This window comes from Prionailurus bengalensis, chromosome A1, assembly GCF_016509475.1.
Source record: "Prionailurus bengalensis isolate Pbe53 chromosome A1, Fcat_Pben_1.1_paternal_pri, whole genome shotgun sequence".
Taxonomy (NCBI): Eukaryota; Metazoa; Chordata; class Mammalia; order Carnivora; family Felidae; genus Prionailurus; species Prionailurus bengalensis.
Window position 1 is genome coordinate 19,485,539 of NC_057343.1, and position 20,962 is coordinate 19,506,500.

The 20,962-nt window shown below is 42.2% G+C and overlaps 2 protein-coding genes across 2 annotated transcripts in view; one reads left to right on the forward strand and one right to left on the reverse strand.

Annotated features, from left to right (window-relative positions):
* Positions 1–616: 616 nt before the first annotated feature.
* On the reverse strand, positions 617–18,588 carry ALG11 (ALG11 alpha-1,2-mannosyltransferase). Its single transcript, XM_043578117.1, has 4 exons — positions 18,408–18,588; positions 12,754–12,984; positions 7,897–8,828; positions 617–4,515 (listed from the first exon to the last, which is right to left on the reverse strand). Exons 1-4 carry the CDS (start codon positions 18,449–18,451, stop codon positions 4,244–4,246), a joined length of 1,479 nt encoding a protein of 492 aa, XP_043434052.1. The 5' UTR covers positions 18,452–18,588; the 3' UTR covers positions 617–4,243.
* A 134-nt stretch (positions 18,589–18,722) lies between these two features.
* ATP7B (ATPase copper transporting beta) overlaps positions 18,723–20,962 on the forward strand; it is a 72,485-nt gene continuing 70,245 nt past the window's right edge. Inside the window, exon 1 of the mRNA XM_043578087.1 lies at positions 18,723–19,072. The gene's annotated coding sequence lies outside the window, so the exon portion shown is untranslated. The remainder of the gene's footprint in view (positions 19,073–20,962) is intronic.

The window sequence follows — 20,962 nt, forward strand, 5'->3', positions numbered from 1 at the left end:
TCCAAAGACCAGTCAGTTATATGCAGAGAAAAAGGAAAAAAAGAATGAATGTTTAGGGTCAATGTTTAAGGGGCGCCTGGGTGGCTCAGTCGGTTAAGTGTCCGACTTCAGCTCAGGTCATGATCTCCCAGTTTGTGGGTTCAAGCCCCGTATCGGGCTCTGTACTGACAGCTGAGCCTGGAGCCTGCTTTGGATTCTGTGTCTCCCTCTCTCTCTGCCCCTCCCCAGCTCACGCTTGCTCTCTCTCTCTCTCTCTCTCTCTCTGTCTCAAATAAACATTAAAAAAAATTTTTTTTAAAAAAGGTCAATGTTTAAGAATAAGCCTATCAAGTTTGCTCCAATGACAAGATGTGTGGCTAAAGTCTCCTTTAGCTAACAGCCACCAACCCTTATTCATTGTAAGATTTTAAAATCTTTGCTGTAAAGTAGGAAGTATTCATTGTGATAAGTATACATATCTTCAAGGTTTTTCAACCTACGTCAGCTCCTAATTCACCTTACCCATCTTACGTACACTGTTATCTAAATCATGTTCTTGAGGCACAACTAACTACTTTATTCTGGGTTTAGACGTAGCTGCATTTGTTAAGTTGAAACTATTGATCACACCTGCATGTGTTTTTAGAATAAATTTTATTAAAAATTATGCATCTTAGTAACTATGTACCCTAGCTATCAAACTCATCATTCTTTAAATGTGTACAAACTTTTAACTTCCCTTTTAAGTATCTTGTACCATGGATAGTCCAAGTGAGCACGTAGCACTCGAATATTAGAACTGATGCTTCTTTGAAGCCAAGGGTGGCCTTAGATTTAGGGTGGGGACAGAGGAAAAAGAATTAGCTGAGGAACAGTGGGAGAGGTAGGGGAAATTACAGCGGCATAATGTGATTCTAGTAATTTGCAGAATTGCTTCTCATGGTTAACTTTTTTGTTGTACCCACTGAAAGATTTAGCACAGACACCCTATTCATATTAGAGTCCTGGAGTCTAGGGTACATTCACATAATTAAACACAAATATTCTGAAAGCACTGATAATTACAGGGGCTACTCTCTCAGAATTTTGTCTATGACTGTAAAAAAGAAACCCCAAAATTATTAAAACATAGGAAGTTCTGCAGTGTTTGGTAGGTCCGAAATATTCATTAAAAGGAAAAAGTCTATTAAACCTGACAACCTATTCTTCTTGGGTACTAGAGGCGAGACAATTTTACTTTATCTTTAAATTTTTCATTTTTATTTTTTAAATTCTTGGCATGTGGAGCTTAGAAGTACTGGTAGTAGATAACAGATAATTCCGAATTGAGAGCCTGCATGAGGGGACAAATACACCATATGTGGAAAAGTATCCAAGAGACTGAAAACCACTTCCTATCATACTTAGAGACAAACAGATTTTGTATCTATTAAAGGCATATTTAGATACAAGTCGAGATACAAAGAACAGGTATTTTGTTATGCACAACTGAAATAAGAATGTGCGTCCCCACTGCTGTGGGTTCAAAATATACTGTGTTTGGACCACTCAAAAACAATGTTTTACAGGAATAGTCACTCAAGAGTTCTTCAGACAGACAGCAGACATATTGCTTTGATGCTTTCCATGGTTATCAGTCCTTCCAAAAAAAAAAAAAAAAAATGACATGTCCTATCACATTAGGAACAGGGAAGATGAACATATATGCAAATTATGTTTCCAGTGATGTTTGTGACAAATGAAAAAATAATTTTGAAGAAACAAGATTAAGAAATGCTTTATGGGATTTCAGAAACCTTTCTTCCTTTACTTCTTAGTCCCTTGCAATTTCTTTATCTTTATTCTCATGATTTTCTATGGGCTGATGGGTAAACTGAGGGGGCGGTGGTATGGATCTTACCACAAAAGACTAGCTGTAAGATAAGAAAGTGAACTGGGCTGGAGTCAGAAGTCCCAGGTTATAATCCCAATTTTTGTTCTTAAACAGCTTTGTGAAATGGAGTCTTTAGGTCTTTAAATGATTCTTGTCTGTAAAGTTGAAAGGAAGAAAACGGGATTAGAGGATTTGTAGGGTTCCTTCCAACTCCAATGTCCACTAGTCTTCTTTTTCTTTTTAAATGTTTATTTTTTTTTTTTTAAGAGAGAAAGAGCACAAACAGGGGAGGGCAGAGAGGGTGACAGAGGATCCAAAGCGGGCTCTGCGCTGACAGCAGAGAGCCTGATGTGGGGGACTCGAACTCATGAACTGCGAGATTATGACCTGAGCCAAAGTTGGATGCTTACCTGACCGAGCCACCCAGACACCCCCATCTTTCTTTTCTAAACTGAATCATCTCCACCCAAAGCTATGTTGGTGTGTCATATCATCCTGGGCCTCTGTTTTGCTGCTTTTTGACCTGATGACAGAAGGTGGCCTGTAGATGAGTCAACGACTGGAAGTAGACGATGAAGCTGGCCAGGTTGGTGACTGGATGAGAGGAGTTTGGAAGGGAAAAACATACCTCTTTCACATGCTCCTAACACAAAAATGTATCAGATTGACAGAGAAAGACAGATACATGATTTCACTCATGTGGAATTTGAGAAACTAGATGACCATAGGGGAAGGGAAGGAAAAATAAAATCCAGAGAGGGAGGCAAACCATAAGAAACTCTAAATACAGAGAACAAACTGAGGGTTGATGGTCATGGGTGGTTGGGGGGGTGGGGAATTTGGGTGATGGGCATTGAGGAGGGCACTTGTTGGGATGAGCACTGGGTGTTGCATGTAAGTGATGAATCACAGGAATCTACTCCTGAAGCCAAGACTGCACTATATGTTAACGAACTTGACAATAAATTAAAAAAAAAAAAAAAATATATATATATATATATATATAGATGTATCAGACTGTGCAGGAGGTGGATTATGAACTAGAAGGAGCTAATTATGTGTGCAGAAAATGCCAAACGCTGTAGTTCTCTGTAATTGCATCTGCACAGCCACATACTTTTCGTACTAGTTATTCAGCACAGAAGTCCCGTTAAATGTGTTCTGATTCGTAGCTACTGACTTAGTAACCACTCGCCTACACTGAACCCTAATGCATTAATAAGGAGGATTACGAAAGACATATACTATAAATTGTTATCTTTAAATTACTTTATAAAGGTACCTTTAAAAAACTTGGATAGTTATCCAGGTATTTTTCACATACTTTCCATCTCAGAATCACTAGGAGGTAGTGAGGACAGGTATCAGCATCTCCAGATTATGGATGTAGAATGTAAGTTTCAAAAAGATTAAGCAGCAGCTTGAGTATTAAGAGATCAGATGTTTGCAAATGATGACACAGGGATCAGGCCCAGGTGTTTTGCTAGTCCGGTGCTCTTTTCAAAAGCCACCTCATCATCTTACAAGGCATGATGCTGATAACGGAGACTGGGTGGACGGATCTGGCTACTCTATCATGGCTATCAGAAAAACAACTTACCAAGCGATCTCACTCAGACCTTCTGAACAACTTAAACCTAGCTTCCAGCCTCCTGCGATGTGGAAATGTGAAGGGATGATGAGAGCATCCTTCTCAAATGTACTGATAGCACCAAACAAAAACCTAATTTCACAAATATGGAGCTGTGGGAAGGATCGCTGGAGGCCTCCTGGCCCCTGCGAGCCGACACATGCCCACAGGGCGGTCCCAGTCCCTGCCTTTTCACTACAAGCTTTCAGAACATGATTAAGCCTGCCTAAAGTCTCTTTTCTCTTTTAAGAGAATCTTTAGATATATCCAAGAAGGTCACCCACAATTACTATTTAGGATTTAAATGGACTAGAATTTTTCTGTGTTCCCAAGATAGCAGAACATTTCTAAAGTACCGAACTATTAATTATCAGTCTTCCATTTTCCTTTCGACATTTCCTTTTTTTCTAAAGGTAAATTCTCTTTCCTGGGTTCTAAAGTACAGTGATTTGACAAATAGGACTTGAAAAAATGTGAATTAGACCAAAATTAAGATGGTTCGTTCATTTTTTTTCTTTCAGATCCATATTTTTCAGAATTTGAGACAAAATCCTAATCTAAAATTTTTTCATTTAAACAATTTAGGTAATTTTGACCTTTGTCATTTTCACTGAAATAAACATCCTGTCTATATACATACTGCTGAGAGCACTGCTTAGGCTGACTTTATTACAATACAGAAAAAGCTTAGAAAAATTACTCACGAATGAAGGTATGTCGCCATTTTATATAAAATATCTTTCATCTGTACAGATATGACATTATTTGAATAAGCTCTCCACAGATGACAGGAACGCCAGTTCAAACTCCTGATCAGAGAATCTGCTTACAGATGCCCGAGCACTGCTTCGGATTTGGAGTCTCTTTTCCTCAGACATGGAAAGAATATGAGCCATGGTTTCCGCGTAGCCTTCTTCGCTTTCAGCCAGAAATCCAGTTATCTCTCCTTCATGAGGGACGACAATGTCAAGCTTGGGGCCCCCTGAATTGTGTGCGAGGATAATCGTGCCAGCTGCCATACACTCGACAACTCCTGAGAAAGAAACAAAATCATGTGGTCTTTGAACTTTCTGAGAGTGTTCACAAGAACAAGGATGAGCAGAAACCTCTATAAATTTTAGGACACTCATGAGAAATTTAACCACATGTCTGTTGGGCCTATAAATCTGCTCACTTAAACTTCCATGGTGTCAAGTAATTTTAAGTTTTTTAGTTTTTAGCCTTTACAATAATGCTACTTGGTTCTTAATTGAAACAGACAAGCAGGCGAGAGAACGGTCTGTAAAAAACAGATCCTTGCAGGTAATAAAATGAAGTAGACTACAGAATGCTGGCAAGATGGCAGACTGAAAGATAAAAGGTGTAAAGAGATACCAAAAGCAAAATTTCAGGAGTTCCAATTCCAGCATTAGGAGGTTGCCCTCTTCCCTCTACTTCTTCTTTTTCGCTGGCTCCTCCTCTTCTGCCCACTTCTGAACCCTGCTCGTTCTCAGCATTTTGCAGCAGGGGCCTCTTCTCACTGGGCACTTTCCCTAGGCCACCGGACCCTCTTCCGTGGGGCTTCCGTAACGACCCGGACAGCAACGAACTCCTCCGTCTGTGTTTCCTGGTCAGGTCCCTCACCTGCACTGCAGACTCGTAGAGACAAGTGTCCACTGGACACACCCACCTCCGTGTCCTGCAGATCATTCTAACTCTACCTGCTGGGAACCTGGCTCATCAACTGCCTCTCCTCTTGGGACTCTGTCTCGAGGTGACAGCCATCCACTGTTCATACATTTGCCTACACTCAAAACCCCAGGAGGTCCTCTTGGACTCTTCTCTCTCCTTCACGTAAGACGTCCAATTAATCACCACGTCCTGTTCAATCCTGCCTCAGAATTTCCCTCGAGCGTGTTCGCCTACCGTGTTTGTACCACAGCACGTCACCCAGGTTGCCAGGGCAGCCCGACACATCCTCCTGCCTTCCTCCCCTGGCCCTCCCTGCTCCTCACTGATCCACCCCTCCACGGCAACCACAGTGAACTTGAGGAAATAGAAAGCTTTTAAATCCAATACTCAAAATCAGTCTATCTTTTCCCACTGGCTTCACCTGGCCCCAGCTCCCCTCTCCATCAGCGTGTTGTTCCTCCTGCGTGCTCCGGCCATACCGAACCCTTAGTTCCCTGAGTGCACCTGCTAGTGCCCTTATGGTCCCACCTGTCACGATGCTGTTCCCTCTGCTGGATATTCTCCCATCTTTTGCACGGCTAACTTCTAATTACCGTTCAGGTCCCAGCTTACGCATCACACCATTTCCTCAGGCAACTGTTCTCTGACCTCACAAATCTGTTAGGTGTTTCTCTTGGGTGCTTCAAATCACCCTGCGCTTGCCCTGGCACAGCACTTAGCACCGTGTCCAGTAAAGTGCTGTTTAACTGGTCTGTATCACACACAGAGCTGGAAGTCTCAGAAGGGAACAAGAGGTCCTGTCTCCCAGTCATTTTCCCAGCACCCGCCACGTGCCTGGCACACTGAATGCTCCCGTAAGTCTCCGTGGGAGGAGGCACAGGGAGTCAGACCCTGTGCAGAAGGTCTGAATCAAAAAGTTCTTGCTGTATGTCTGGGCTCAGTAATGTGCGAACCACTAGGGGTAGACAGGAGGGTAAGAGAAATCATAGCCTTAGCACAGGAGACTTCACTTTATGTTTTTCCATTTTCCCTGAACACCTAGCAGTGTGGACACAAAGCAGCCATTTGAGAAATAGATGTTGAACCAAATTAGACACAAGACAGCAGTTGACTTTATGCCAAATGTATGCATAACAGGAAGTCAGGATATAGAGAGCAGCTTGTGCTAGAATAAACAAGAAAGGCTAAATTAAAGGCTAAGGAGATGAAAGTCAGACACTTATAATGGGATTTGGCAGAAAAAGGAGGGTAGGCCATTTCAATAATGGGTAGGGAATCAACAGAAGAAACAACAGAATTGCCATGAGGAGCCCTGTCAGCTCAGCTTTTGGTGTACATGAAAATCACCTGATGAGGTTTACTGAAATACATCTACCTGGGCCCCACCCGGAGATTCGGATTTGGTCCTTCAGTGAGATTAGGCCAGGAATCTGTACCAGTCCAGACATAGGGTTAGGTGGGGCAGAGAAACTGGTAGGTAAGAGCAGGGGCTGAGTTAGGATCCAAGCTCTATCTCTTATTGCTAAGGCTGAACAAGGGCAAGTTCAAAACCTCTCTGTGCCTGAGTTTCTTTATTCGTCAAATGGAAATAACAGTACATCAAGCAGGGTTTCAGAGAGGATTAAATCAGATAATACTTGTAAAGATCTCAACAGTGACTTATGCACAGTAAGCTGTCAATAAATATCAGCTATTATTATTGACTACATACTGTTATGTCCTGCAGGGTCTCAAATGAAAAAAGTTTACTTGGCAGACTGGGAGAGGAGAATTAGACCTGATGTGAACTTCTAGAGTATTATTATTTTATCAAGACCGCTCTGGAAAGCAGTGTGGAGGTTCCTCAGAAAATTAAAAATAGACCTACCCTATGACCCAGCAATAGCACTGCTAGGAATTTATCCAAGGGATACAGGAGTACTGATGCACAGGGCCACTTGTACCCCAATGTTCATAGCAGCACTCTCAACAATAGCCAAATTATGGAAAGAGCCTAAATGTCCATCAACTGATGAATGGATAAAGAAATTGTGGTTTATATACACAATGGAATTCTACGTGGCAATGAGAAAAAATGAAATATGGCCTTTTGTAGCAACGTGGATGGAACTGGAGAGTGTGATGCTAAGTGAAATAAGCCATACAGAGAAAGACAGATACCATATGGTTTCACTCTTATGTGGATCCTGAGAAACTTAACAGGAACCCATGGGGGAGGGGCAGGAAAAAAAAAAAAAAGAGGTTAGAGTGCGAGAGAGCTAAAGCATAAGAGACTGTTAAAAACGAGAACAAACTGGGGCGCCTGGGTGGCGCAGTCGGTTGAGCATCCGACTTCAGCCAGGTCACGATCTCGCGGTCCGGGAGTTCGAGCCCCGCGTCGGGCTCTGGGCTGATGGCTCGGAGCCTGGAGCCTGTTTCCGATTCTGTGTCTCCCTCTCTCTCTGCCCCTCCCCCGTTCATGCTCTGTCTCTCTCTGTCCCAAAAATAAATAAACATTGAAAAAAAAAAATTAAAAAAAAAAAAAAAAAAGAGAACAAACTGAGGGTTGATGGGGGGTGGGAGGGAGGGGAGGGTGGGTGATGGGTATTGAGGAGGGCACCTTTTGGGATGAGCACTGGGTGTTGTATGGAAACCAATTTGTCAATAAATTTCATATAAAAAAAATTTAAAAAAAATATTTTATCAAGAGAACCCAAATGTCCATCTCAGGACACCAAACGAGTCGCTGAAAGGACAAACTCACCAATCCCAAAATGCTCGTTCCACATGGTGTGCAGACCAATTGTTGCTTCAGACAAGTAAGTCTTTAACTCATCAAATGGAATGTTTATTTTAAATTCCACATCTTCTTGAACTCCCAGATCCTCAGAAAGCTTTCTCAGTTGGTTTACCCTGAGCTCATCATCTTGGTTACGACACCCTCCAATGAGGACAAGTTTAAGGGAAGGAAGTGATCCAGCCACCTTCTTATTCAGCAACTTAGCAAAGGCTTTGATCTGCAAAGGATGATTCTTTTCAGGCCGGAACTGGCCAATGGAAACCAGCAAATGTCCTGGGGTTGTCTTTTTCTCATGTAAGGGAATGTCCAGAAAGGTCTGTACATCACAAGGTGGGTAAACAATATTAGTGCAATTCCCGACTTTCCACAGTGAGAGAATGTGGTTTAGTGTCCAAGAAGAATTGACCATCACTACATCACTGCAAGAACCCACAAGTCCATAAATAAAAGCAAATAAATAGTAATAGATGAGCTTTACTTTGCTGAGGAAAGGATTCCTGGTAATGAAGGCTGCGTTATTAAATCCGACATTTTGGTTCTTCACTACAGACAGCATATCAGTGCTGATCGTGGGATAATGAACGTAGCTGCCAATGCGACAACCACCTAGATACTTAAACAGAGGCAGTGTGAACGCGTATCCCATTGAATCGATGTAAACGTCAGGAACACACTGCATTAGAGCTTCCCAGCCAAGAAAAATGGATCCTAGACTTTGGCCCAGCAGTGTGAAGTGAGGATAGAGCGAATCTTCCACAAGGTAGCGTTTCCTCAGGAAAACAAACTTCACTGGGTGAGTGAGCCTGATGTTAAATCTTCGGAAAGCACCTTCTAGAATCTGTTGACCACTGACGTTCACGTCACCAGTATACACAACATAAATTGCTTCAGGATACCTAAAACAGAATGCAGTAGTTAAGATTTTCACTGGTTTAGGTTAAAATCGAGCAGAAAAGTTGGAGATAATTATTTTGTCACAATCATAAAGAAGGTTATTTCTATATTGAAAAAAAATGTTTTCCACTGTTTTTCCTTCATTGCACTTGGTCTGCTGATCCCAAGTCCTCTGCTGTCCTGGGAGTTAAATGTTAGTCCTCCAAATGAGACTTCGAGTTCTTTGCTATTTCCTCTTCTGAGAGTTTTGCATGGAGCAGACATCAACAGAAATTGCTGACATTTCCGCTTTTATGAAATACACAGAAACTTTATTCTGACGACCTTTTCAGTATAAAATGGTAATATCAATAACGTACTCCTAAACAAGAGTTAAAACTTACTAAATGTATCTTTAGACAGGATCATAGATGCTAAAGCGTTACTCTATTTTTATCTGAGAAATGCAATAAGATTCTAAAAGCTAGATCAGGTGCCTGCATCAAAATCAGATAGGGTATAATAATAATGGAAGTCTTTAAAAGTATATATTCTTATGACTATGCTTTTGGCATTTGCTCTGATGGTGTTTTTGGCTACTGAGTCATAAAACATTTCTTAAATATCTAGTATGAGCTACTAGGTTCTGGGGATTCAGGGATTAGAGGGTCTCTACCCTCGAGGAGCTGAGTTCAGTGGGGAAAACAGATATAAACAGAAAACTGCAAAACTGTGATATGTGTTGATAAAGACAGCCATGGGATGCTGTGCAGACCCAAAGGATGAGTATCTAACTGCACTTCCCCACAGGCAGAATGATCCTTAGACTGAGGTGTTTGTTTTTTTTTTTAACGTTTATTTATTTTTGAGAGACAGAGAGAGAGGGAGAGAGCTTGGACACATGAGCAGGGAGAGGGGCAGAGAGACAGAGAGAATCGCAAGCAGGCTCCGCACTGTCAGTGCAGAGCCCAAAGCGGGGCTCAAACTCAAGAACCGTGAGATCATGACCTGAACTGAGATTAAGGGTCAGATGCTTAACCCACTGAGCCACTCAGGTGCCCCTGGAATGATCCTTATAAAACGTAAAAACGATTGTCATCTCCGATTGCTTAAAGAGGGCCACAAATTCTTTGACACTTATCAAGTGGTGGGATCTATGTCCCTTCCCCTGGAATGACGGGCTCTGTGACTGCTTTTACCAATAGACTATGTCAAAGGTGACATTTTGCCAGTTTCTAGAGCCAAGTTCTATGGGGATGGTAATTTCTGCTTTGCTCTAGAGAAGTCAGCTGTCACATAAGACGTCCAACTATCCTGAGACTGCCATGTTGTGTGCAAGCCCAAGCGAGTCACGTAGAGAGGCTGCGGGCGACAGAGATGCCTGACCAGTGTTCTCCACCCTCACCCACTGTCACTGTTGCAATCATCCCAGCCCAGGAAGCAGGTATGTTAGTGGAGAAGCCTTCAGATGACTTGGAGCCAGCTGCCATCTAACTGCAGCAGCTTGGCATGCAGGATTTCAAACAGGGCCCATCAATCCCCAAACTGTGAAAAATAATGAGAAATTCTTGCTTTAGCCATTGCGTTTTGGGGTGGCTTGTCACGTAGCAACAGATAAGCAGAATATCATCTCTCTGTCTGAAACACTCATATAGTTTCCCACAGCACTTAGAATACCAGCTAGACTCCTCACTCTACTCACTCAAGCCCTGAATAATCTGGACCCTGCCTCCGCTCTCTCACGTACCCACAGGGTCAGCCAAACTGGATTCCTTTCTCTGAACGAGACAGGCTCCTTCCAGTCTTAGGGGACTTGCCAGAGTTGTTCCCTCCGTTTTGAACTCTCTTTTCTCATCTTCACTGTGTTTTCCTGAGGCAGACAGTATGGCATGTGATTTACAACATGGGCTCTGTAATGCAGTTCCCTTATCTGTCAAATGAGGGTAACAGTAACAATCTCGTAAGGTTACTCTGAAGATTGGGTGAGCTGACAGGTGTAAAACACTTCAAACAATGCCTGGCACATAGTAAATGCTCAGTACGTCAGCTGCTTTTGTCATTTAAACTTCAGTGAAGTATCACCTCCTTGGAGATTTTCCCTACTTACTCAGTCTAAAGTATGGAATCATTCCCGGGGCACCTGAGTGGCTCTGCCGGTTAGGCATCTGACTCTTGATTTCAGCTCAGATCATGATCTCATGGTCATGAGATCAAGCCCCAAGCTCTGCTCAGTGCAGAGCTGCTTGGAATTCTCTTTCTCCCTCTCTCTGCCCCTTTCCCGTTCTCTCTCTCTCTCTCAAAATAAGTAAACATTAAAAAAATAAAGTATGGAGTCCTATTTTAATTTCTTGTGTAGCATCTCTCACCATTTGGTATTTTTCTTTTTAGGTATTATTTTGTCTCCTCTCCACTAAAATCTAAGATCCATGATCTATTTTGTTCACCATTCAATCTCAACTCAACAGTGCCTGACACACAGTAGGTCCCCAAGAAATATTTCTAGATCAAATGAAAAGTGTATTGTAGTTTATGCTGAGTCAGGAGAGGCTTGTAGAAATTAGCTGAGGAGAAAAAGGTCAGAAAAAAAAAAGGAACACCGTATGGAAAGGCAAGGAATCTATAGAGAGAGCCTGATGCTCCTAGTTCAGTGTGCTGAGCAAAGTATACATGAAGGAATGGGGAGGGATGAAAAATAAAATGTGGCAAGAACAAGATGAAAAAGTATCTTCCATGTTCTACTGAGGATTTGGACTTCTTTCCCCGCAGGTGACTTGGGAATAACAGAGTTTTCTGGGGAGTACAGTAGAGCTATCACAAAACTTGACCGCTGCCCTCAAGAGTGAGAGAATCCAGGTAGACAAGTTAATGCACAGAGTTAGGAGAAGGAAAGAGCAGTAGTGATTAGAGAAGGAGCAGGGAAGACCTCAGAAAGGCGGGCAGTAAGCTGAGATCTAAGAACACATTTTAGATCCAGGGAGTTATGGAAGATGGCAGAGGAAATACAAGGGTGGTGGCTGGAAGCCAGGATGAGCCAAGAAACAGAGATGTAGAATGAGGGGAATTCTGTGTGAAGGCTCTGGAACTGGATGAAGGGCACGTGCCAGGAAGTAGCGTAACCAGGGAAGAATAATAGTTTCCTCCTATGATAAAACCACAAATGGAATTTGTACTTTACTGTGTTTATTCCTCCTACGTTTGGACATGCAGGTGGGGAGAAGGAAGCCTAAAACATGAAATGACCGGGTAGTAGCATATTCTTTCGAACATGGTAACTTAAGACTAACTGGTAATGATATCAACATTAAAATCAGATAGATGCTCTCACAGAGATTATCTCCTGTGTGCCACCATGGACTAAATGTATTCAGGCTTAAAGTGTTCCTTGGTATTGCTTGATATATTTCTGTTTACTATTCAACTTCTCCACACGTTCTTCCAAGGTGACAGTTATCCCCGCTAAATTTTGCCATTAAAGGGTGGATACTTTCCCTTTCCATTTCTTTATCATATCAACTAAAATTCAACAGGATCTTGTAAGGCAGGCTGGCACATAACAGGAGCGTTTCCTTATTATTTTTTTTAAATTTTTTTTTTAAATTTTTTTTTTTCAACGTTTATTTATTTTTGGGACAGAGAGAGACAGAGCATGAACGGGGGAGGGGCAGAGAGAGAGGGAGACACAGAATCGGAAACAGGCTCCAGGCTCCGAGCCATCAGCCCAGAGCCTGACGCGGGGCTCGAACTCACGGACCGCGAGATCGTGACCTGGCCGAAGTCGGACGCCCAACCGACTGCGCCACCCAGGCGCCCCTGGAGCGTTTCCTTATTGAAGAACAATTAATTCCTGGCCACGAGTAAGGTGAGAGAAAGTTAAGTTTCTGGGCAATGATTTTTTTTTTTTTTAAAGGTAATACGACAGCAAATGAGCTAAGAAAGATGCATACCTACTTTTTCTGCAGAGCCCTTAAGGCACACCACAAAACTCTTTCTCCTCCGCCACCAGCATTGCAGTACGGATGAAAAAATGCAATCACCAGTTGATTTTTCCCATTTTTGCTAGTTGCTACTGAGTCTTTCTTTCTTCGTACCAGCAGTCTGATTCCCCAGAGGATAATGAACAAACATATGCATAAAATTCCACATACTGTCAGGCCAGGGAGGAATAATGAATAAAAAAACCTGAAACAAGAAGGAAAATATAAAAATCAACAGAAACAACAAATTAAAGTCCACTTTTACATATCCACTTTATATATCAGTAGTAAAGAGAGATTTTTATACCTGGGAGTCTGCTAACGAAATACTTTTTAATCAGCAGTAAAAATCAATGTTGAGCCACTTTTCTCCTAACAGTGTATGTGTTAAGGGACTAAAAACAGGGGCGCCTGGGTGGCTCAGTTGGTTAAGCGGCCGGCTCAGCTCAGGTCATGATCTCGCGGTCTGTGAGTTCGAGCCCCGCGTCGGGCTCTGTGCTGACAGCTCAGAACCTGGAGCCTGTTTCAGATTCTGTGTCTCCCTCTCTCTGACCCTCCCCTGTTCATGCTCTGTCTCTCCCTGTCTCAAAAATCAATGTTAAAAAAAAAAAATTTTTTTAAAAAAAGGACTAAAAACAAATTTATTAACCTAAGCAAGACATGATCAGGAATGGCATCTGACCCTCAAAAATCACAACACAGAACCCGAGCAGTATGTCTTCTGAATGATCAATGAACATTTAATTAGTTAAAATGAACATTTAACTAGTAATGAACATTTAATTAGTTAAATGTTTCATAAGGTAGCAAATCATTTTTATTCTTTCATTTCGCCTCAAATAGAACAATTTCTGGGGTGAGAGGAACTTAGATCTCTCCATTTCTATTACAAGTTCTGCATCTGATCTGTTTCTATGACCCTAGAACACTGCCTTTCCTTATGTGCCTCTAAATGAGTTGCCATAAATGCCCTGAAAATTCTACTCCATACTCACTCCCCCACTGACTGCTAAAAGGCTCTTACTGCCAGGCTGACTGAAGCTCTGCAAAGGCAAGGAAGGACCCAGGCTTGTTTACCACTGGATGCCAACGCCTAGCATAACGCCTGGCCCAGAGAAGGCATCCGTGTTTGTTGACTGCATACAAAATTCTTTACCTCTTCAGACGTCTCTTAGATAATGTTAAAATAATTTTTCAAAGTGTGTTTTTCTGTTAGCGTTGGGCAATATAGCTGGTATCTAGCTTCATATTTTTTATATCCTGCCTACCCTTTATAAAGGATCCGGGGAGCTTGTAACACATAAAAACACTAAAATACTAAAACTTAAATAATGAAAACTCAGGGCGGGGGAGTTCAAGTATTTGGTGGGGAGCAGTGACAGGTGGGGGACATAGATATACAGACTCTAAGTTTGTATGTGGTAGTGAAAAGCAGATTGGGCTCTGAAGGGCTTAATGATCCAAGCATGTATGGGGATATTTTGTGTACTTGCATAGTTTTCATTGTCCATAAGTAGAAGACATAAATTCTTCAGAGAAATAACTTTTTTTCTTAATTTTTAAAGTTTATTTATTTATTTTGAGAGAGAGAGACAGAGAGTAAGTGGGAGGGGCAGAGAGGGAGAGAGAGAATCCCAAGCACAGAGAGAAAATCTGACAGTGCAGCCTGACATAGGGCCATGAGAACCATGAGATCATGACCTGAGCCAAAACAAGAGTTGGATGCTTAACCGACTGAGCCACCCAGGAGCCCTGGCAGAAATAAATATCTTACTTATATTTAGTTTGGAAACAAACTTCTCATGTGGGATTTCCTATCGTGAATAAGTGCACTGTTTGAAGACGTATTTGACTTATTAGAATGATTGATCTCAGGATATCTTTAAACTCTTAAAAATTCCTGAAGACCCCATACAGCTTTTATTTCTATCAGGATTTCCCAACCTCGGCACTGCTGACATTTTAGACCACAATAATTCTTTGTCTGCAGGGACTGTCTTATGCATTATAGGATGTTTAGCTGCATTCCTGGTCTCAACCCACTGGATGCCTACAGTACCCTTCCAATCATGACCATAAGAATTATTTCGACATTGCTAAATGTCCTGCAGAAGTTAAAATCAGCCCTTGTTGAGAAATACTCATTTACATTGATTATATCTACCAATATTTAGCATATCAGAAATGAAACTGAGGAATTTAATGAATTATTCTGACAATGACAAATCCATTACAAGTTAATATAAAACATTTTTATTAAAAAAGCCCTTTTTTCCAAACAAACAAAAAAGAAACTCAGTAAGAAGGGTATTACTGTTTTAGATATTTGCAGACCTCTTTAACGTCTGGCTTAACAAAAGATAGTGGCTTTTAATATCTGCTTCTGCATTCAATCTTAGTGATATGTTGTTTTACTTGAAGTATATGAAGGAAATCTAAGCTCACTCAGATATGTAGTAGGAAAAGGGAGTGTGTTTAAATACCCTTTTCAGATGGTTACAGCATTTTTCTGTGATGTTATACCAAATTAGACAAGTGGTAATTTCTTAATTGTCAGGTGCAACATGGAGTTTGAAAGCCAATCAATGTCCTTTTCATACTGTGTTATACTGAAATCTTGTACTTTAAGTGGATCTTTTACCTATACATGATTTTGTAATGTCATGACTTGATTATTTGGAAAATATTGGTTCATGACTCATGCAGACTTTCCAAATGTGGGCACATTTTTTCATTGTATAATATCCCCAAATCACATTTGTTAATATCACTACCCATCTCTTCAGGAAAATCTTTTAATTATTGGAAAGTGGTCAAGCTTTGAATGGCAGATACAGGTTCTCCAAATTCTAATTTTCACTTGAGAGTTCAAACTTTATTATTAGCAATAAATTCTGTCACTTGTTTTCTTTGAACTGACAGGGTCACTTCATTCATTTTCAAAGCCAAGTCAGAAGAACCATAGTTTGTCAGTCATTCTTTCAAGTAGAAACCACGTCCCATAAAAAAGTGTCTAATTCAGCTTTCAACTTAGCAATCATGCAAGAACTTTTCCTTGAGAGAAGCATCATACTTCACTATGAAGACATTATATATATTAAAAAGATATGTATTCAACTCAAGGTTAATTCTTAACAAAATTAATTTTTACTGTTTCATCAAGGACATTCTTAGTAAAACTGGCTTTAGCAAGTGCACGGTGGTGAAAAACACAAGACTTCTCGTATACTTTGATTTCATTGCCTCGATTTGTAGTAAGTAGCAGTTTTATCCACTATTACTTTTGCACCATTGGTGCAAATGTAAACATAATGAGAAAGCAAATGTTAGCATAAATTATTATAAAAATAGTTTTGATCTTGAAGAACTATTAAAAGAGTCTTGAGGACCTGTCAAGGTCTATGGACCATACTTTGAGAACTACTGACTTAAAGGATGAACAGGGTTTGAACATAAGTGGTAAGATTTGTCAATTATTTAATGTTTGGAATATATCTGTTCATAAAAAGAATATTATACAGCTTTCCCAGGAAAAGTTAAAAGCCCATTTAATTTAAAATGAGGCTGATCCATAGAATCCAAGGATTTTTATGGCATTTCCTTCTAATGAGTTAAGTGGTAAGATTCATGTGATAGGATTTTCAAACTGAACTATTTAACTTAAAATCAGAAAAAATAAATCCTACTAATAACTAAAGTTGAGCCAGTCCTTTATTGAGTCTCTTAGTTTCAAAGATACAGACTATATAAATTTATTAAACATCCCACAGTACTTGCACATCAAAACTATCCATTTTAGAATTTGTTTAAATCTAACTAAAAATAGGGGCGCCTGGTGGCTCAGTCCAGTTAAGCATCCGACTTTGGCTCAGGTCATGATCTCACAGTTTGTGGGTTCAAGCCCTGCATTGGGTTCTGTGCTGACAACTCAGAGCCTGGAGCCTGCTTCAGATTCTGGGTCTCCCTCGCTCTCCGCCCTTCCCCAACTCATGCTCTCTCTCTCTCACTCTCAAAAATAAACATTCAACTATACAGTATACACACACACACACGTATATAAACTAAAAATATGTGCCATTAAATAATGTTTACCACAGAAACCCAAGGCTTTAACAGATAACTAATCAACAGTGACTCATTCATTTGACAAACATTTATTTAGCCATTGTGATGCGCAAAGCACTGAGTCAGGGATATTTCAAATGTCAGGGAAGAATATGAAGCCTCTGAAAATAGACTTTCCTGTTCAAAATGTTTTAAATAATCATTATAGAAATTGGAGTAGAGGGGACAAAAATGAAGAAACAATACCTGAATTTTGGAGAGGATATGTATACACTGCAGGATGCTATCATGTTAATTACAAATTTCAACCTGAACAAAAATTGGTAGGTGTTAAAAGAACTGTGTAGCTGGAATATAATAGGTCTTTTTTTTTTTTTTAAATAAATTTAGGGCAAGTCACGTAAAAAAACAGTAGTATTACAACAATAAAAGTAGGGGGGAAAAAGTCTGGGTTTTTTTTCACCAAAATGTTAACAGTAGTTATCTCCAGATGGTAGCACGCCTGGCCAGTTTTCTTTTTTGCTCCTCTATTTCCTAACTCTTCTATAAGAAACAATGTATTACCTATGTGATACAATTTTGTATTACTCCTACATCAACCGGAAATAAAGATCAATGGATGATCATGAAGCAGATGATTCAACATAAACTTTTTATTTGTGAAAATAAAGAGAAATCTCACTAAAATGGAGTCAGGAGGCCAGAAGGGGGAACGCAGAGGAGCCCTATCACTCAAATGTCAATTTCATGAAGGACTGTCAATTACAGCATCCAACAGTAGAATCCTAAACACGATGGAATGGCCACTAACAGGCCCCAACAGGGAGAGATGTACGACGCATTTCCTACAAGAGTACTCCTGCAACTCAGCCAATGAGAAACCCTCACTACTCTTGCTTTTCTCCAGCCGACTTCAACCCCCCCACCCTTTCAACTTCCTCCTTCTCCATAAAACAACGGTCCTCTCGTTGGTAGAACTTGCCAGGTATGGTTTTGTAATAGCTTGTATATCCAGAAATGCAATTCTCTGCTACTCCCGAAACAAACAAACAAACAAACAAACAAAACCAACCAAACCATTTTTGCCGGTAAGATAGCTGTTTTATTTTTAAGGTTAACATATTTAAGTGACATATGTTAACAGCGACCATTTTGGTGAGTGAAAGAGGGGAAACTAAGACGTGACAAGAGCCAGTTTATTCTTTACCAAAAAGAGAGACGATAGTGTGGAAAATGATCCATGGCTCAATTATAAAGGAAAACGAGAAATGAATATGGATAACTTATAACAGAATAGTTGGAGTGCGAACAAAAAAGAAAAAGGAAGGGAAACTGCACCCTTCAGCCAGAAGTGGGGCAGGCGAAGAAAACGCGGTTAACTGAGTCTTTAACCCAGTCTGCTTCAGTCTAATTAAAAGACTCCGAAGTGAGAACAGCGCTATCCTTGAGGCCTAAATTCGTGACTAGAAGATCCCCCTTCCCCGCAAACTTCAGTTGCCCTGGGCGGACAAGAACCACCGCGAAACAGAAAACGCCTGCGAGCCCACACCACCAGCTCCTCACCTCAGTAACTCGCACAAGCACCAACCCCCTTTGGTGGTCGCCATCTTCCCTCGACCCCCGAACTCAGGAAGCGCTTCGCTGTTCCTCTTCTCTATTGGCTCCCGAGGAAGCGGGCGGTGTTCTCTCCGCCCCCATGGGGCAGATTTCGCGTTTCAATTGGCTGCTGGTAGTAGCTTCCCACGGCCTTCCAGTCAATAGAATCTCCCGGGGAGGAGACAAGTTTTCGGCGTGGCGCACAAGGGTCCCGCCCCCCCGGCGGGCGGGGCCGTAGTGGGAGTAGGGCTGGAGAGGGCGTGGCCTGTGATAGACAGCCGGGCACCCGCCCTCGGCCCCCTCCCCCACTGGAAGCCCCCAGCCCGGGGCCCGCCGGCCGTTGAGACCAATGGGAGGCCCTTGCGCATCTCGGATCGATTTCCCAGGTGCGGAGTTCACTCCCGCGGCAGCTGCGGCATTTGGGCACCGCGACGCCCCGGAGCGAAGCGCGGAGCTGAGAGGCAGCTGTGCGGAGTGGACCCGAAGAAGGTGCCCGCCACGCCGCACCTCTCCGCCGGCGGTTGGCGAGCCCTGGGATCTGCATCTCCGGCTCGGGTCTGCGCCGCTCGCCCGCCCTCTTGTCCTTCACACGCCGGGGGCCTAAGACCGAGTCCGCAGCGTACCGGCCCGAGGTAGCGGAGACTTGGGAGGGAGGACCGGTCCCCGCTAGGGGCACGGGCAGGGCCGCCTCCGGGTGTGAATGAGGGTCCGAGGCCAACCCTCCGCCCTTGCGCTTATCCCCGCACCCCCCCAAGGGCCAGGGCGCCAGGGCGCGCAACTTTGAATTAGCCGGTGGGGCGAGGGCTGCTGATCCCCTGGTCTGAAATGCAGGAGACCTTTTCCAGACCCTTCCCCGGGTGAGACAGCCGAACCGCAGAGATGCTACCCACAGCCCGCTCCCGGGGTTTTAACACCGCACTTCTCCACTAACCAGGTGACCTGTGGGCTCTGGGCGGATCACAGAAGAAATTGGTTCCTCCGGAGGAGGATGCTTGAGCAGGAGAGGCAGCTTACTGCTAGAGTAGGGGCCGGTTGGAAAGTAAGTTTCCCTACCCGAGCGCCGCGTGCTCACACCTACCTGGAGGACTTTCCACGCCCACCTGCCTGCCTTTCTCTGCGGCCTGGCTTGCTAGAGGAAGGCAGGGGGCTAGAGCCCTAGCTCCAGGAGAGCGCCCTTAGAAATGCTATGCCTTTCACGGGTTTGCAGGAACAATTTAAAACCCAGCACTTTCCCACTCCTCTTTATGTCTGAAGCTGGATTTGTAAAGTGAGCGTTGAGTTGCTGTGTAAGAGCCCTAATTGCCCAGGACGAGTAAATTAGTTACCCAGCGAAGTTATGAAGAGTGCGCGGGTCTCTTTTTATCCAGGTCCTGCAACTTTTTTTTAAAGAACTGTTTTGAATTCATTTTAATTATACAAGTAACGCATTAATGTGGTGACTTAAAAATGCAAACAGCACAGAAATATTGAGCATGAAAAGCAGATCTGCTTCCTAATCCTTTTCTGTACATTTACATATGTCATCCTTTGTTCTGCAAATATTTATTGAACACTTACTTACTGCATGTTTCAGGCATGGTACTGAAGAGCTGAAAATACAGTGGTTAAAAAATGTGTGTGTGTGTGTGTGTGTGTGTGTGTGTATCTCCAGATAAATCTTTAGGTTTTGTATGGATGTGGTTTTAAAATTTTTGTTTGTTTGTTGTAAATGAGATCACATAGTGTGTATTCTCCAACCTTTCTTTTCTCCCCCCCCCCCCCATAGAACTGTCTTTTGGAGATTGTTTCATATCAGTACATAAACATCTATCTTGTTGTTCAGTTTAACCTCTATACAGTATGGATGCATACCATAGTAAGTTTTATTTTTTCCCTGTGGGTGGACATTCTGTGTATTTCTAACTTTTTTTCCTCCCTTCACAAGCCATGCTGTAGAGGACATCCTTGTACATGATTTTTAATGCTGACACTTGAGTCTTTCTTTAGGATGGACATGTAGGCCTGAATTGCTGGTCTACAGATTTCTAAAGTGAACTCAACAACATTATTTTGTGCCCTTTTGTAGTGAAATTTGTCTTAGGATCTGGTGGTACAGAAATGAAAGGTAAGTGGATTAATGGATGGGTAGACAGAGGCTGGTCAATAGATGCCTCTAAGTGTGATGGCTCTGCATTTAATGGAGGTGCAAAGAACACATGGGGGAGGGTGGCTCAGACAGGGGCACACTTCTAACTCCCTACGGTGCCCCCACCTCTCTACCCATCAGAACAATCCCTGTCATTCCAGATCAAGCTCAAGGTGCTTCCTCCTTGAAACTTTGGTGACTGCTTCTCCCTGTGTTGACCTCACCCTCTTCTGGATTTCTTAGAGAATAGTATTAGCTGATATTACTGAGCCTACTCCCTGCTAGGCACTGTACTAAGCACTTTATATTCTTTTATGTGCACTGTCTTATTTAATCCTCACAAAACCCTTTGATGTAGGTATTATTTTTTTGTTATCGCCACTTATTTAACAGTTGT